At 40.2% G+C, this 19669-nt stretch overlaps 1 protein-coding gene across 4 annotated transcripts in view; it reads right to left on the bottom strand.

Moving 5' to 3' along the window:
• Nucleotides 1-2494: 2494 nt before the first annotated feature.
• LOC112912693 (uncharacterized) overlaps nt 2495-19669 on the bottom strand; it is a 137812-nt gene continuing 120637 nt past the window's right edge. For all 4 annotated transcript variants that reach the window (XM_072757399.1, XM_072757382.1, XM_072757429.1 and 1 more), the window contains one exon: nt 2495-5773. In XM_072757399.1, the coding sequence (XP_072613500.1) occupies nt 3327-5773 (2447 nt within the window). In that variant the 3' untranslated portion in view covers nt 2495-3326. The remainder of the gene's footprint in view (nt 5774-19669) is intronic.

Here is a 19669-nt window from a genome sequence, read left to right as displayed (position 1 = left end):
GTAAATTTCAGAAAGAAACCAACTTGAAATAAGTCCACTATCACAAGTATTGCAAAGGTAACCCATACAAAGCCTATCATTTGCCAATTCTATACAAAGAAAAACAGCCCAGTCATAATACCAGAAATCTTATCAAAGCGCATTGTGGTAAGCTACTTGAAAGGATAAATAACTTATCTGAGGGATTACAATAGCAAATAACAATGCAAATTACATAACATGTGAGAAAAATATGCAATGTATATTAGCAAGAGGTTAGGAAGCTGAATAATGTGGGAAAGGTTTATAAGCCTGTACAAGTCGGTTTCGAAAAAGTATTGACTGCTTGTTATAGTAAATTACCAAGATTTTCACCGCAACAGTTTTTCCCCACATCAAAATCAGAAAGCAATAGGTCTTTCACCAATTGTTGTTCAGTATTTTGTTTTTTCCCCCAACCCTCAGAACACAGAAATCGATGTTTGAATGTTACTGATTTAAGGGACTCCTAGATACCGTGTCCATAAACCTTATATAAGCTGAAAGTGAGGTGCATGGACAAACACCATCAACATTTATGGGAAAAGGTGTTGTTGTTTTAAAGATTTTTATTTATTTATTCATGAGAGACACAGAGAGAGACAGAGAGGCAGAGAGAGAGGCAGAGGGAGAAGCAGGGTCCATGCAGGGAGCTCCACACGGACCTGATCCTGGCTCTCCAGGATCACACCCCAGGCTGCAGGTGGCAATAAACCGCTCTGCCACCCAGGGGGGCTGTCCTGTTGTTGTTCTTAAGTGATATTACCTGAGTTACATAATCACACTCTTCCTGTCCTTCCAAAACCAACATGTGGGAAATCCTCTTTACCACCCATGTAATTAAAAGCTCTGCACAAAGTGACCCCTTTATTTTATAAGGACTTTTTCCCACCCCTACACCTTCAATCTGCATATGCTTTTACAGCTGAAAGGAGTCTCTTGAAGACTACACAGCTCGGGTTTGTATTTTTTTCCATTCAGGCCATCTAGATCTTTGGATTGGAGAATTTAGTGCCTTTATATTTAAAGCAAGTATTGGTACAGGTATGGAGTTACTGTTGTCATTTTTTCCATTGTTTTCTGACTATTTAGAATTATTTATCCCTTTCTTATTCACTTGCTCTTTATCTTTGTTATTTAATGATTTTTCATGAGGGTATACTGCATGTTTTCATTTTATGATTACCAGGAGGCTTAAAGAAGACAGCTTAGAGCAGTCAATTTTAACTTGTTAACAGCTTACTGTTGCATACTAACACATGTTCAGGACTGTGCTAATTCTTTAAAAATACGGATGTACAGTTGGTTGTCATTTTAGGGAAGACTTAGCTACTCTCTGATTATCTGTGAGGATTTCTTCATTTCAACACATCAACTCATACTCTCTAACAATTGCTATTATGAAGATAGATCAGTAGTTTACTGAACTGCCATCTTTTTTTTTCTTTTTAAAGATATTATTTATTTATCCATGAGAGACACACAGAGAGAGCCAGAGATATAGGCAGGAGAAGCTGGCTCCTTTCAAGGAGCCTGATGCAAGACTTGATCCCAGGGCCCTGGGATCACAGCCTGAGTGAAGGCAGTCGATCAATCACTGAGCCACCTAAGTGCCCGTAGTCTGCCATCTCTTTTACCTTAAAAACTTACTAGTAAAACATTTTCTTTGAATTTTCAGAAATCTTTAAAATTTCAAATGGAGAATGATGCTGAACACGTACTTCATACCTGGAATCAATGTTATGACCACAAGCAGAATATCCATTTAGATTTTCTTCATATATTGGGATGCATGGGTGGCTCAGTGGTTGAGCGTCTTGCCTTCTGCTCAGGGTGTAATCCTGGAGTCTCAGGATGGAGTGCCACATCGGGCTCCCTACATGGAGCCTGATGCTCCCTCTTCCTGTCTCTGTCTTCTCTGTTGTCTCTCATGAATAAATAAAATCTTAAAAAATATATATTTTCTTCATATACTGCATGTTGTATGTCCTTAATGTTCCATGGAAAATTAGGTATGCATGAATCCCACTTAAGGAAGCAGGGCATCTCATATCTTTGATGCAACAAAAATCACTTACATAGTTTCACACACCCACTAGGAATAAATGAATTTTCTGAAGAGTTGTGACTGCAGAAACACAATTATTTGCAAAAGTCACAAATCTCATTTGGGTCAATGAAAACAAAAACAGGGACGCCTGGGTGGCTCATCAATTGAGTGTCTCCCTTCTGCCCAGGGCGTGATCCTGCAGGATCATCGGGCTCCCTGCATGAAGCCTGCTTCTCACTCTGCCTGTGCCTCTCATGAATAAATAAAATCTTAAAAAAAAAAAAAAGAAAGAAAAACACATGGCAATATACCCACGCAAAAATCCATCCCTTCTCTTTTAACACATAATTGCATAAACATGGTCTAACTCACTTTGTATTAGTCCCTTTTTAATGTGATGTCTGAATAGAGTGACAGATAAACTGCTTTGTACTATGAATTGTGACATTTATTGACATTTTATGTTCAACTAAATACATTTTTATTTTTACCTTTCAAGTTACTTTTCTTCTCTGAACTGTGAGGTTTCCTAAGGTGTAACATACTCTCTCCTCTTTCGTTATGTTGCTACACTTTGAACCAAGATTCTATTTTGGGATACTGAGTAAGGATTGGATTCCAGTTAAAGATTTGGCCACTTTCTTCCCACTTCAATTTTGTTTTTGTATAACTGTAATATGGAGCAAGTTATGACTTCCAGCTAGCAGACTGATTCGTTCAATTTTGTATTATTTTTCCTCAGTATGAACTCAGTGATGCTGAGTGAGGGTTGAACATCCTGAAACCTTTACCACGTTCTTTACAGTTGTAATATTTCTCTAGTATGAATTCTATAATTATGAGAGAGGCTTGAGCAATATCAAAGGGCTTGTGAATGTTTTTTTATTTTTTAAAGATTTTATTTATTTATTCATGAGAAACAGAGAGAGGAGAGAGAGAGAGAGGCAGAGACACAGGCAGAAGGAGAAGCAGGCTCGATGCAGGGAGCATGACGTGGTATTCGATCCTGGATCTTCAGGATCACACTCTGGGCTGAAGGCAGTGCTAAACCGCTGAGCCACCTAGGCTGCCCTAATGTTTATATTTATAAAAATCACTTCCACTATCCATCCTCTAATAAGGAATGAAGGTGTAACATTGCTTAAGGGTCTTGTCACATTCTTTACACATGTATTAGTTACTCTCCGACATCAATGCTCTGATGTAGAGTTAGGATTCAACAGTTCTTACAAATTCTCTCTTAAATTGGAAGAACTGCTCAGGTATGAATCCTGTGATGTCGAGTAAAGCTTGATTGATGGATAAAGGCCTTCCCACATTCTTTACATTTATAAGGTTTATCACCAGTATGCATTCTGTGATGCTGAGTAAGGCCTGAATGATGGATAAAGGCCTTCCCACATTCTTTACATTTATAAGGTTTCTCTCCAGTATGAATTATATGATGTCGAGTAAGGTGTGAGTGCTGCTTAAAGGCCTTAGCACATTCCTTACATTTATAAGGTTTCTCTCCAGTATGAATTCTCTGATGTTGAGTAAGGCTTGAGTGGTGGTTAAAGGCTTTGCCACATTCCTTACAATTGTAAGGTTTCTCTCCAGTATGAATTTTGTGATGCTGAGTAAGGTTTGATTGCTGGTTAAAAGCCTTGCCACATTGTTTACATTGGTAAGGTTTCTCTCCTGTATGAATTTTGAGATGCTGAGTAAAGTTTGATTGATGGATAAAGGCCTTCCCACATTCTTTACATTCATAAGGTTTCTCTCCTGTATGAATTCTGTGATGTTGAGTAAAGCTTGATTGATGGATAAAGGCTTTGCCACATTCCTTACATTTATAAGGTTTCTCGCCAGTATGAATTCTGTGATGTTGAGTAAAGCTTGACTGGTGGTTAAAGGTCTTGCCACATTCTTTACATTTATAAGGTTTCTCTCCAGTATGGATTCTGTGATGTTTACTAAGGTTTAAGTGGTGGTTAAAAGCTTTGCCACATTCCTTACATTTATAAGGTTTCTCTCTAGTATGAATTCTGTGATGTTGAGTAAGGCCTGACTGATGGATAAATGCCTTGCCACATTCTTTACATTCATAAGGTTTCTCTCCAGTATGAATTTTGTGATGTTGAGTAAAGCTGGATTGATGGATAAAGGCCTTGCCACATTCTTTACATTTATAAGGTTTCTCTCCTGTATGTATTCTGTGATGTTGATTAAAGCTTGATTGATGTATAAAGGCTTTGCCACATTCTTTACATTTATAAGGTTTCTCTCCAGTATGTAATTTGTGATGTCGAATAAGGTTTGATTGGTGGTTAAAGGTCTTGCCACATTCTTTACATTTATAAGGTTTCTCTCCTGTATGAATTCTGTGATGTTGAGTAAAGCTTGATTGATGGATAAAGGCTTTGCCACATTCTTTACATTTATACGGTTTCTCTCCTGTATTAATTCTGTGATGTTGAGTAAGGTTTGATTGACGGATAAAAGCCTTGCCACGTTCTTTATATTTATAAGGTTTCTCTCCAGGATGCATTCTGTGATGCTGAGTAAGGCTTGATTGATGTATAAAGGCCTTGCCACGTTCTTTACATTTATACGATTTCTCTCTAGTATGAATTTTGTGATGTCGAGTAAGGTTTGATTGCTGGTTAAAGACTTTGCCACATTCTTTACATTTGTAAGGTTTCTCTCCAGTATGAATTTTATGATGTTTAGTAAGGTTTGATTGCAAGTTAAAGGCCTTGCCACATTGTTTACATTCATAAGGTTTCTCTCCAGTATGAATCCTGTGATGCTGATTAAAGCTTGAGTGGTAATTAAAGGCCTTGCCACATTCTATACATTTGTAAGGTTTCTCTCTACTACACACTGTCTTATGTATGCGTATTCTTGATGACTGACTCAACAGGTTCCCAGGTTTAGTGTATGTGCATGGGTTTTTTCTCCCATGAATTGTCGGATGATCACCAACACTGGTGGAGTGGTTAAGATCATTTTCACAATCATTATATTTATAAGGATTCTCTCTCCTATGCATACAGTTATATACAAGGTTGGCTCTTTGATGAAAGACGTCCCCCCATGTATTACATTCAGAATGGGTCTCTGGAGAATGAGTCCTCAGATGTTTATCAACATTTGAGCCTTGATTACATTGTTCCTCAGATTCACTGCCTTGAGCAAGTCTGTCTTCACTGAAAATGGTCTGGTCATTTTGTAGGGTTGAGTCCTTGGTGAAGGACCTCTCAAATTGAAACCACCTAGCAGTTGCTTCTTCATTTATAAATCTCTGATGTTTAGACATATTTGACTGAAAGGTCGGTCTAATCCTATTTTCCAGATTGTTCAAATTATTATCTTCAGCATGGTAACTTTCCAGATTTTCTACATTATCTTTCCACAAATATGTATCTTTGAATATTTGATTTGAGCTGTTGCCTACAGAAACACTCTGCTTTATAGAACTAGTGGCCTTAAAAAGAAAGGTTTTACACAATGTTTTATATCCTTCACCATGTGGGGCAGTGAGATTCTTATTATGGGCAGTAGCCTCAATTTGGATATATCCTTTATGATCATTGTCCCAGTCTATCATTAAGTGTAACTTCTCAAGGACATTATGTTTATATGGACCCACTGACACATTTGGAAATGAAGCTTCTTTGCACAGCTCTGACAGGAAGCTTGGGGTGTCATGTGAAGATACAGCTGAAAAATATTGAATAACAGAAAAGGCAAGTCATTCCACTTACTACTTTCAGAAGAAAATACTGATGACATCTAATATACAGCCATCAAATCAGTCAGAGAATATCAGCAAGATGGTTGAGGAGTCCTCAGGACTTCATCCCTCCATGGACACATAAACTTGTACACAACATACTGACCACATAGCTTAACAGTTAATTCCATAGTGTGACACAAACCACTTTCCTGTAGCTCAAGTAATCATGAAAAGTACCATAGGAGCCCAAAATCAGCAGAGGGAAGGAATTTTTAAAAAACTATTTTACTTATCTGAGAGACAGACAGACAGAGAGAGAGAGAGAGAATGAGCAAGGGGAAGGCCAAAGGAGAGGGGCAAGCAGACTCCCTGCTCAGCAGGGAGCATGACACAAGATTTAAACCCAGGACCTCGAGATCATGACCTGAGCTGAACTCAAACACTTAACTGACTGGGCAATCCTGTCACTCTGTGGAAGAAAGGAAACTTAAACATAAAACAGAAATGAATAAAATAGGATTTAGGAAAATATCAACAATACGAGGATTTGGTTTTCAGAAAAAATAAAAATAAAAATTGATGGACCTAGAACTAAAGTAAGAATGAAAGAGGAAACCAACTAAAATAGCAAGAAATGGTATAATCAATACTACAGAAATGAAAATAATTAAAACAGGCAATGATACATATATATGCCAAGGAATAAATACCGTTGAATGGATATAAATACCCAAAAAGGGGCCAGCCTGGTGGCTCAGCGGTTCAGTGCCACCGTTGGCCCAGGGCTTGATCCTGGAGACCCAGGATCCAGTCCCATGTGGGGCTCCCTGCATTGAGCCTGCTTTTCCCTCTGCCTGTGTCTCTGCCTCTCTCTCTCTCTCTCTCTGTTTCTCATGAATAAATAAATAAAATCTTAAAAAAAGAAAAAAAAAAGATCTAACTTACCTGGACTCCATCATGAAGCAATCTCTAAAACAATCTCAACTGATCTACGCCTACTAAGTAAATTGACAAAGTAATTTAAAAAAACCTCCAAACAAGGAAAAATCCTATGCCAGATGAATTCACGGGATAATTCAAACAAATATATAATGAGAAAGTACTTCAAATATCCTCAAATATTTGCAAGGAGTAAAGAGAAGGGAGAAAATGACAACACTCTCTGTGACACCAGCATTAGCAGGTTATCAAAGCCATAGGAGAAACTACAAGTAAAGAAATCTACGAACTACTATCTGTGAGGAATGTTCATGCAAAGTCCACAATGAAATAATGCAAATGGAATCAAAAGCACACTTTACCATTTTACAACATGATCAAGTGAGAATTCTTCCTGGAATTCAATACTATCAATTTGAGACTGCACATTAACAGGAAGAGGATCATAACTAACCGGACACTTTGAAGAGATTATACAAAGATTTTACTCCATAGTAAAAGGAAGTAACTACAACAAAGCAAATAAAACCAAGAGTTGGTTATTCTCCTTCCAACCAGAAGCCTACTGTGAAAATGACATAAACTACCGAATTTTGGAAAGTATGTAGATAAACCAGAAATCTCATGTGCTGCGATGTGTGTGAAAAGTGGTATAAAGATTGTGGGATGGAGTTTCATAGTGTCTGTTAAAGCTGAATAAACCTATTTACCAAAAATTCACTCCCATACACACACACACACAGGCAGCAGATATATCTACATTTTTCACACTTAAAGACAAATCATAGATTTTACATGCCAGTAATAGTCATGACAGTCATACGCTGAGAACCATTCACTTGCCTATTAATACTAGAATGATGCAGTCAGTTGATATTCACACGATGGAACTGGATCCATCCAACTCTAATGAATGGTGCACAGCAACATGCAGTGATACATACATTTACAGGCAAGAGACAGAAAGGAAAAAAATGCCAATTACAAAAGAGGTCCCGTCACCTGATTACATTCATGTAAAGTACAAAAACGAGGACAGGCACCTATTCCTTACGTGTTAAAGGACTGTTGAGCTTTTGGGAAAATTACTAAGGACCTCAAGGGGAATTTTAGAGGACAAACAAAATAAAGTTTCTTGAGCTCAATGGATTATAGAGATGGGATTCGGTTGTGAAATCCCACTGAACTGTTCACCTACGATCTCCACATGTGACTTTAATTTTTAAAAATGTCAAGAAGAAGAGATGTATATTGAAAGATCAGCGTCAGGGCACCTGAGTGGCTCAGTGGGTTAAGCATCTGCCTTTGGCAGAAGTCATGATCTCAGGGCCCCAGGATCCTTGCTCAGCAGCAGGGAGTCTGCTTCTCCCTCTCCCTCTATTCTGTTCTCTCTCTAATAAATAAAGCCTTTAATCAATCAAACAAACAAACAAACAAACAAACAAATACTCAAATAAAAGTGTCATAATGTATGCTGACATGATGAAATTAAAGTTAGGAAGGAACTTCCAACTGTGACTAAATTTTCATGGCGTGCATGAATTTATAGCTAAAGCAATATGGTACTGAGTATACAATATTCACAAAAAAAGAAGGAAATATAGAATTATTTTCTTAAAATTCATATAGGAAAACACAAAAAAATTAAGCGGATTGAGAGTAAAGTAAAAACACGGTAATTCCAAACCCCAACATCTCCATTAGAATATTAAACATATATAAACTAAATGTTCCTGGTAACACTAAACTTTGCTTGAATATATTCCGTTGGAATTTTCCTAGAGTTGTAACTGAAACGTGAGGATGAAATTGGAAAAAAACTAAACAAAAAACAAAACCGTGTGTGATAACCAATTAAACACACTGCATGGCAAAAATAAGTATGATATCGAATAATTTTTAACACTGAAGGAGTTTGTCACTCTTCTTCATAATGTTGTTAAGTATCTAAATGTACTCCATTCTATCTCATCAATAACACATAATCAGTGTGTGCATATTTATATACACATATAAACATATACACACATACATACATGTATGTAGCAAGACATTCATTTTTACCTCACGAGATATAAAAGTATTCATCACAGAGGGTTGACATCATAAAGATGGTGACATAGGTAGATCCCACTTCTGTACTTCTCATAATAAGCTCAACTAGCAACTATACACATAAGACATCACTGGGCAATTCTCAGGACTCAGGGCTGATGCTGAGCACCCCCTGGACTACAGAGATCAATAGGGACAGCATCAGAAGGTTAAGTGGAGTCGTTTCCCTATGACCACAGTACACTTCCCCATGGGCCAGCACAGTGCCCCACCATGGGGGACCACCTAGAACTAGGGTCTTCTCCCAAGAAGAAAAGAGCCCAGAGTAGGTCAATGACACGGTGGGCATTGTGCCTTGGGGAGGATGGCTTTCCCTGAATGAATCATTATCCTTCAGTGGAACCACTTTAAAATATGAGTATAACATGATACCCAACTTTATTTTATCTGTTTTGACAACTGATAAAAATCCTCTTTCCACTCAGATCAGGAAGGGTGTTAAGGACTACCTGGGCTGTGAAACCACATAGGGATATCAAGACTAAAAACTGGGTGGGCCATTGGAGGCATCCATGGTCATCTGAAGCATCCATAACTGGTGACCTGCTCCTAAGATATGCAGTGCTTTGCACACAGTCAAGAACACAGAACTAGATTGATCATAGGGCTGAGTGGAAGTGAGGGAGGGAGGTTGTGCCAGCTGTGGGTCACCATCCCTGGAATGTCAAACATGTATAGTGAAGCAGATCTAGGTGGGGGTTATATACCTGGGATATAGTGTTTCTTCTTCTGCCTATTAGTATCCAAAAGCCTTCTTCATCATCAACATCGACTCTGCCAGATGACACCTTAAACCTATGCCCAAAATGTTTAATCATCCGGAATCCTCTCTCCACCCACTCCCACATCTGCACCTGGAAAGGTATAGTTATCTATGTCACCCAATAGCAGCTAGGTCTGAGGACCACCAGGGAATTCATTAACTCATGTGGAATGGATCTGACTGCCTTGAATCCCAGAAAAATCACCACATTCCTCAAGTCCCCATCTCTGTCAATTTATTCATCACTAGAAGCTACTTAAGACATTGCAGTGACCAAAGTGAGCTCCCGACCAGAACTTCCCCAAGTTTCAAGAGTTGTCCAGGATCACCTGGTTGGTATGGTTGTCTGGGCATCTGCCTTGATCGATCCCAGAATCATGGGATCGAGCCCCACACTGGGCTCGCCACTCATTGAGGAGTCTGCTTCTACTTCTCCTTCTCCCTCTGCCCCTCCCCTGACTCCTGCAAGCTCTTGCATGCTCTCTCTATGTCCCTTTCTCATATAAATGAAATCCCTTGGGAAGCCCGGGTGGCTCAGCGGTTTGGCGCTGCCTTCGGCCCAGGGCCTGATCCTGGAGACCCGGGATCGAGTCTCCCTGCATGGAGCCTGCTTCTCCCTCTGCCTTTGTCTCTGCCTCTCTCTGTGTCTCTCATGAATAAATAAATAAAACCTTGAAAAAAAATAAATGAAATCCCTTAAATTGTTCATACTTGCTTTCACTAAGCCTTCTCTCCCTCTCGAAGGATACCATTAGGATGTCTTATCTGTCCTAACAACTCTTAGTACCAAATGCCTGAAGTAGTCCTGTGGCCCACTGATGTGTTTTCCTGGTCTACCAAGGAAGTGGTGACAGCTTAGTATTTACATCTCAGATATGGCCTCAAATGATCCAGTTACCAACCATTTCTGACTCAATCAAAAAAAGTAAAGCTCCTCCTAAGAACCTACAACAGCCTGTGTGGCTTATGTGGGAGGGAGAGAGCAGTGACATGGGGTCTCCATAACATACAAAAGGAGGACAGCTGTGATGCCACACACTATAAAGGAGAGGAAGACATGGAAAAACTGGGAATGATTTGGAAACAAAACAAGTAAAATTTGTCTTTCTAAATTTACAGTCAGTAGTGCAGACTTGGACAGGTAGTCTCTCCCCCCCCGCCCCCCATGAAGAATTCATGTCGGTTCTTTAGCCTAGATATTTTTCATCTTGCCTTGGGCTGCATCATCACTCCCAATAAAATATTGACTTCTTATGTTTAGAACATCTACCATACCCCGAGCATTGTCCCAACTTGGTCTCTTCAAATCAATGTTAGAGCATCCCATGACTCATGAAGTCTCCACGTTTTCAACTAATCAAACTGTTATAGGAAAGTGACTAACTTGGATGATGTCACTTCCAAGAAGGGAAAAGAATAGTAAGTAAAGAAATCGTACTTAGCGTTCTTCTCCAATTAAAAAGGAAGAAATGAAATGTAGCAATTATACTACATGGAATTTAATATGCTCAGTGAGAAATTACTCCCACATTCGGATGAATTTTTGAACACCATGTTATTTCATGCAAACCATTCTTAAAATCTCTAAGACATACAAGCAGCAGTTCCTGAACATTCAAACAAGGAAAACAGACTAGATCCTACATGAGTAATAGGCAAGTAGATGAGACACAATTTGCCCGGAGAGATTTTCAAACCAAGGCATACGAAATTTAGGAGAAATAAATTCAACGCAATGTATAGAAAATTATTCCCATTAGGAATCTAGTAAACATTTTTGTTTACTAGGAAATCACGAAGTTTGAAAATAACCTTCTTTGCCCCAGTATTCCCTTTCCTTCTGGAGATATAGGTATACCCACACATATACACACAGGTACTTCTTCCTAGTTACTCTACTATTCTGAAATATATCTTGGGATGCCCGGGGGTGGGGAGGTGTTAGTGGTTCAACATCTGCCTTCGACTCAGGGCGTGATCCCAGATTTGCAGGATCGAGTCCCACATCGTGCTTCCTGAGGAGCCTGCTTCTCCCTCTGCCTATGTCTCTGCTTCTGCCTCTCTCTCTGCCTCTCGTGAATAAATTTTAAAAATCTTAAAAAGAAAAAAAAAGAAAAAAGAGATATATCTTTAGCTTTTCTTTTTTAAACGTTTTTTAAAAAGATTTTATTTATTTATTCATGAGAGACACACAGAGAGAGAGAGAGAGAGACAGAGAGAGAGACAGAGACACAGGCTCCATGCAGGGAGCCTGACGTGGGACTCGATCCCGGGTCTCTAGGATCAGGCCTTGGGCTGAAGGCAGCGCTAAACCGCTGAGCCGCCTGGGCTGCCCGTATCTTTAACTTCATATAACACTTTGCATTCTGTGGATACCAAACCCATAAATGTTGTCTTCTCTATGCTCACCAAAACAACATAAACAAAGAAAAATATAGAGTAAAATTTTATAAATAGCGATAGAAAATTCTGTAGATATGGCTTGTAATTATATGTGTATTGACTTTGTTCAGTTAACAGTTTTTAAGTAGGACCCCTGGGCATTGGATGATGAGCCAAGGTTCAATAAAAGTGAACAAAGAAAGGGAAATAAAGTTTACTACTCATAGGTACTGGAGGATGTAAATACTATGCCTTGAGAGACAGCATGAAGGGTTCAAGATTGAGTGCAGGCAGAGAAAATGACCAAGAAGTGGGGCAGATGCCATGTTTCGAGTCCATGGATGGAGTGCTTTCGAGTTCTTGGGCTAAATCTAGAATGCACAAATCAAACCAAAATGAGTAAGATCAACTGTGCAGGGATCTTCTCTAAGGGGAGCTTATGCTAAATACTGCCAGCAGACAGCTCTTTCACAAACACTATAGAGGAAGTCCTATCAAAAGTTACCTTTACTTGTGACTTGGGGCCTTTTATCTAGTGTATTTGCCACTGGGTAGAACTAGGGTCCGTTCAAAGCCCCTGCAGGCAGTGTGATTATACAAAATGCATTCCAACACAGCATTATCAAGAAATCATTTAGCCACACGCTCAATAATACATCTATATCATCCTTATTAGAAACATCATCCTGGGGTGCCTGGGTGGCTCAGTTGATTTAGCTTCTGTCTTCAGCTCAGCTCATGATCTCGGGGTCCTGGGATCAACCCTACATTGGGTTCCCTGCTTAGCAGGGAGTCTCTGCTTCTCCATCTCCCACTGCTGTTCCCCCTGCTTGTGATCTCTCTCACTCAAATAAATACATAAAATCTTAAAGGAAAAAAACCCATCATACTGCTTTAGCAGCAGTATAGTATAAGGAGGAAAATACACATCACGTAAACTTGGGGAAAATAACCTCAAATAGGGACGCCTGGGTGGCTGAGCAGTTGACCTTCTGCCTTTGCTCAGGGCATCATCCTGGGGTCCTGGGATCAAGGGATGGAGTCCCACATCGAGCTTCCTGCATGGAACCTGCTCCTCCCTCTGCCTAGGTCTCTGACTCTGTGTGTGTGTGTGTCTCGTGAATAAATGAATAAAATCTTAAAAACAAAATAACCTCAAATAATTTGAGGTTTAAGACCACAGGGAGGGATCCCTGGGTGGCGCAGCGGTTTGGCGCCTGCCTTTGGCCCAGGGCACGATCCTGGAAACTCGGGATCGAATCCCACGTCAGGCTCCCGGTCCATGGAGCCTGCTTCTCCCTCTGGCTGTGTCTCTGTCTCTCTCTCTCTCTCACTGTGTGCCTATCATAAATAAATAAAATAAATTAAAAAAAAAAAAAAAAAAAAAAACAACAACAACAACAAAAAAAGACCACAGGGAAAAAAGATTATTAGTCACAGCATCCCACTGCTCTAACAAATACAGGTGACTCCTGAATACAGCAGAGGTTCGTGCCAACACCCATGCAGTTGAAAATCCATGTATAATATGGACTCTCTAACACTTAATTTTAATAGCCTCCTCCTGGAGCAAAGGATGCTCAAAAAAAGACAATATTAAGAAGAGCAGAAGAAAGAGAAAATACATTTACAATACTGTACTATAAATAAATCTCACTATAAGTAGACCTACACGGTGTTCAAACTCCCATAGCACAAAGGTCAAGTATACTTTGTGTCCCTGTCTCCTTACCTACAACCTTGATGAAGTTGGGGCAGGCTATGGTTGGTATGGGATAAAACTTCAATCCAGGGCAGAGCCCGGTGGCTGAGCGGATTACCGCTGCCTTTGGCCCAGGGCATGATCCTGGAGACCCGGGATCCATTTCCCACACTGGGCTTCCTGCAGGGAGCCTGCTTCACCCTCTGCCTGTGCCTCTGCCTCTCTTTCTCTGTCTCTGTCTCTCTCTCTGTGTCTTTCATGATTAAATAAATAAAATCCTTAAAAAAAAAAAAAAAAAAAACTTTACTCCAGATCACTGTTGACACATTACAATCCATCCAGTGTTACTAATTAAAACATATAATTTCAAATGCACTCTAAAGACACCACTGCCACATCACCATGATTCTTAGTCAAAGTACCCATTATAAGCATTCAGACAAACAAGAATCATTCTTGTTCCTCAGAGGTAATTTTCTGTGAATTCTGTTCTCAATGCCTTTTTTAAATTTTTTTTAAGATTTTATTTACTTAATCATAAGAGACACAGAGACAGAGGCAGAGACCTAGGCAGAGGGAGAAGCAGTCTCACTGCACAGAGCCTGAGGTGGGACTCAATCCCAGGACCCCAGATCACGCCCTGAGCCCAAAGGCAGACGCTCAACCACTGAGCTACCCAGGCGTCCCTCTCAATGCTTTTTTTTTTTTTTTTTCCTCTCAATGCTTTTTAAACAGAGACCAGGGCAGCCCCCGTGGCCCAGCAGTATAGCGCCGCCTGCAGCCTGGGGTGTGATCCTGGAGACCTGGGATCGAGTCTCATGTCGGGCTTCCTGCATGGAGGCTGCTTCTCCCTCTGCCTGTGTCTCTGCCTCTCTGCCTCTCTCTGAATAAAAATAAATAAATAAATTTTTAAAATAAATAAATAAATAGAGACCAAGTATGGAGTAGAAGTGGACTTACAATAATTTTATACCCTTTACAGAATAGCTAACTATACTTTCCTCAGATGTCTGTGAAATCTCTTTATTTCAACGGGATAACTAATATTCTTGACTTCTACCAACTGCTAATATAAAGATACATCCAGATGTTTTTTTTTTTATTTTTCTTTAATTTTTATTTATTTATGATAGTCAGAGAGAGAAAGAGAGGCAGAGACACAGGCAGAGGGAGAAGCAGGCTCCATGCACCGGGAGCCTGATGTGGGATTCGATCCTGGGTCTCCAGGATCGCGCCCTGGGCCAAAGGCAGGCACCAAACCTCTGCTCCACCCAGGGATCCCGATACATCCAGATGTTAATGAACTGCCAGCATAGTCTCCTTAAACAGCTACTGGCAAATCTATTTATTTTTTTAAGATTGTTTATTTACTTAAATACCCACCATTTGCTTTGACATGGATGGAACTGGAGGGTATTATGCTGAGTGAAATAAGTCAATCGGAAAAGGACAACATTATATCGTCTCATTCATATGGGAAATATAAAAAATAGTGAAAGGGAATAAAGGGGAAAGGAGAAAAAATGAGTGAGAAATATCAGAGAGAGACAGAACACGAGAGACTCCTAACTCTGGGAAACGAACAAGGGGTGGTGGAAAGGGAGGTGGGCGGGGGGTAGGGGGTGACTGGGGGACGGGCCCTGAGAGGGGCACTTGATGGGATGAGCACTGGGTGTTATGCTATATGTTGGCAAATTGAACTCCAATTAAAAAAAAAATTAAAAAAAAATAAAAATAAAACAATTTGATGTCCGAAAGCCAAAAAAAAGGATTCCTTATTTATTTTAAAGAGAGAATGAGTGACCACGAGATGCGTAGAAAAGGATGGAATCCACAACACACTCCACCCCATGAGGAGACTATGGTGATGATGCCTGAGATGATGACCGGAGCTCAAACCAAGAATCAGATGTGTAATTCACTAAGCCACCCGGGTGCTCCTTGGTAAAACTATTTAAAATTCAGGATGTTTCTTTATCTTATGTTCCTTATATCTTAAAAATGATTTTATCCATTTATTTATCTTTTTTTTCCCAAGATTTTATTTATTTATTTTTGAGAGACACACACAAGAGAAAGAGAGAGAGAAAGAGAGGGGCAGAGACACAGGCAGAGGGAGAAGCAGACTCCACGCAGGGAGCCCAACGTGGGACTCAATCCCAGGTCTTCAGATCAGGACCCGAGCCAAAGGCGGTGACAAACTGCTGAGCCATCCGGGCTGCCCTCCATTTATTTTTTTTAAGATTATTTATTTATTTATTCATTTATTCATGAGAGACAAACAGAGAGAGGCAGAGACATGGGCAGAGGGAGAAGCAGGCTCCCCGCAGGGAGCCGGATGTGGGACTCCATCCTGGAACTCAGGGATCATGCCCTGAGCTGAAGGCAGATGCCTAACCCTTGAACCACCCAAGCATCCCTATCCATTTATTTAGAGAGAGAAAGAACATGTGGGAGATTAGCAGGGAGGGCCAGAGGGAGAGGGACAGAAAGATCCCTAGCTGACAGGGCTGAGCACTGAGCCCAACATGGCGCTCCATCCCAACTTCCCCGATCATGACCCGAGTTGAACTGAAGAGACAGATGCTTAAGTAACTAAGCCACCCAGGCACCCTTCTCTTACTTTAACGTAAATGATGACTCTCTGAACACTTACTTCATCATGATTTAGGTCATTCTTCCTCATGACCCACAAACAGCATCTCCATGTGGACTTTCTTCATAAATTGTAAACCATAGTCTCCTTCATCGTCAATGCAAAGTAGGCATGAATGAATTCCCCACCAAGTAAGAGCCCCTCATGTCTGTGAGACAGCCACAATCAAATCACCTTGATGCACCCACGCAATAAAGGCACAACACGAGATGACTTAAGAGTCAAATCAATACTATTTGCCATGCAAAAACTCTCAAATATGGTCAAAAGAAAATAAGACACACTAATACCCCTCCCCAGACATCCATCCTCTCTCGATCCTTTCAGGCATATTAGCAAATGCAGCTGACCATTGAATAAGTGGGTTTGAACAGTATGGGTCCACTTACACATAAGTTTTCTTGATACGTACTTCTTGAACAAGTACTGTAAACATGGTTTCTGTTCATTATGATTTCCTTAACATTTTCTTTTCTCAAGCTTACATTATTACAACAATGCCATATATAGGGATGCCTGGGTGGCTCAGCGGTTGAGCCTCTGCCTTTAGCTCAGAGTGTGATCCCGGGTCCAGGAATCGAGTCCCACATCGGGCTCCCTGCAAGGAGCCTGGAGCCTGCTTCCTCCTCTATCAATGTCTTTGCCTCTCTCTCTGGGTCTCTCATGAATAAATAAATAAAATATTTTAAAAAAAACAATGCCAGATATAGTACAGAAAACATACTAAGAATGGGATATTGACTGCTCCTCTTCTGGAAGGCTTCTTGTCAATAATAGGCTATTTCCATGGATAAACAGGTATGGTTTTATGTATGGGGGGTCAAAAGTGACGAGCAGATTTTCAACGGTGAAAGAGTTGACACCCCTAATACCTGCATTGTCCCAAGCTAAAATGTAATTAAGTGTTTGAACTTTGGATTTTACTCCATAATAAATACCCTAATTTAGAATCATGTGTGAAATAGACTGATCTTTTGCTTTCTACAGTGAATTCTTTGATTGATTGATTGAAAGATTTTATTTATTTATTCATGAGACACACACAGAGAGAGAGAGAGAGAGAGACAGAGACACAGGCAGAGGGAGAGGCAGGCTCCACACAAGGAGTCCCACATGGGACTGGATCCCGAGATTCTAGGATCATGCCCCTGGGCCCAAAGCAGGGGCCAAACTGCTGCGCCATCCAGGTATCCCCTCTTATTTATTTTAGAATTCACATTCCCATTACATAGTTTGACAATTATTCACATCTTCAATATTTCATCCTTCAGGAAGGCTTCCTTCTTCTGAAGTGTGTATTAAAAACAAAGGTTTTTCATCATTCATTACATTTCTAGGGTTTCTATCCAGTATGCTTTCTCCTGTATTGAGCAAGAGTTTGTTCCCTGTGAAGACTTTGCCAACATTCTTGACATTTGTACAGTATCTCCACAGGATGTATTATCTCATGTCGAATAGTTTTCATTATGAATTAAGTGTTTTGCCACATTCTTTACACTTGTAGGGTTCCTGTCATGAGACACTGTCTGATGTTCAGAAAGTTGTAGCTTCAGAACAAAGCTTAAAGGCTTTGCACATTTTTTTTACATTGCTCAGCCTTCTCACCAGCATGTATTACCTTATGACGGTAAGTTTTGAGTAGTGCTTAAAGGCTTTGCCACAATGTTTACATTTGTAAGATTTCTTCCCATTATGAAATCTCTGCTGTTGACTGAGTTTTGAAGACCAGTTTAAAGGTTTGCCAGAGTTACTACATTTGTAAGTCTTCTCTCCTTGAGGACACAATGATGTAAAATAAGATTTGAGCTTTCATAAAAGACTTTCCCACATGTATTACTGTAGACTAGTTATCTGGAAACTGAGTTTCCTGACCCTTGATTAATGTTTCTCCCCAATATATTCCACTGATAACGTTCTGTCTCGAGTATAAACACCTCAGTGATTATGGAAGATAGAAAGGCTTTTAGTGAGGACTCTAAGTGTATAACACATAAAGATAAAAAACGTGGGACACCTGGATGGCTCAGCGGTTGAGCGCTTGCTTCTGCCCAGGGCGTGATCCTGGGGTCCCGGGATCAAGTACCACATCAGGCTCCCTACATGGAACCTGCTTCTTTCTCTGCCTGTGTCTCTGCCCCTCTCTCTCTCTCTGTCTCATGAATAAATGAAATCTTAAAAAAAAGATAAATAACTTGCTCCAAATTATGTATTATCTGATAACTATTAAACATTCATGTCTGAATAAAGACCCCCCCCCCCCCCGTATTTATCTAAATTAAAGACATTGAAAAAGGATTGATTATGTATTGGTGGAAGAATAATGAACCCTCTGAAAAAGACTTCCCAAATCAGTCACATTTAGAATTTTTAAAAAGATCTTACTTATTCATGAGAGACAGAGAGAGGCAGAGACACAGGCAGAGAGAGAAGCAGGCTCCTCACAGGGAGCCCGATGCGGCCCCGGGCCCCGGACCCTGGGACCATGCCCTGAGCCAAAGGAGACTCTCAACCGCTGAGCCACCCAGGCGTCCCACATTTAGAACTTTTAGCTTTCTTTCTCCATGTCTAACTTTCAGACATGTCTCAGTGAATGACTGATCCAATCTTATATTTCAAATGGTTTGAATGATTATTTTCAGGATGGACTAGGGGGAGTTTCCAGAATTTCCAAATGTCCTTTCAGAGAACAGGTATGCATGAAAATGGAATTTGGCCCTCAGGGTCAAAGATACCCTTCTGCCAATGTGACTCACGTAAGGTGGGGTTTCCCCCCTAATGTTTTATATCCTTGACCTCTTCTGGTAGTTGAGATTTCATTACGGGTGATTTTCCTAGTTTGGTTAAATCCATCGAAACATCCTTCCTGCTTTTCCTTCCCCATCCCTTTCCCAGACATTCATTAATTATAAATACTCAGGGCCACAGCTTTTGGATCTTCCTATGTAACAATCTTCTTTGCCTGTCTCTGCTAACAAGCCTAGGGTGTTATGGAAAGACACAACTAAAAGATACAAAATAAGTTTTTCCACTTACAAAGCTCACATACATGTACATTAAAATGCTAATTTGCAAAATTAATACCTATCATAGGACATCAGCAACTGAGGAATTGGAAGCACTTAGGGCTTTGCTCTTCCATGGAGACAAAAAAGGACCAAATTACCTTTTAGAATGCTCCAGAAGCCAATGAGGAGAGCACAGCATCCCCAGGCAAGTACAAATGAAGAAAGGCGGAATCAGAGAGACAAAGGAAGTTTTTGACACTTGCTCCTTGCAGCTAGCTGCTCAACCTGTCACTCCATGGCAACATCGTGAGAAAACTC

This window comes from Vulpes vulpes, chromosome 1, assembly GCF_048418805.1.
Source record: "Vulpes vulpes isolate BD-2025 chromosome 1, VulVul3, whole genome shotgun sequence".
Classification (NCBI taxonomy): Eukaryota; Metazoa; Chordata; class Mammalia; order Carnivora; family Canidae; genus Vulpes; species Vulpes vulpes.
Note: the sequence above shows the minus strand (reverse complement) of the source record. Positions and strands in the feature narration are given on the sequence as shown.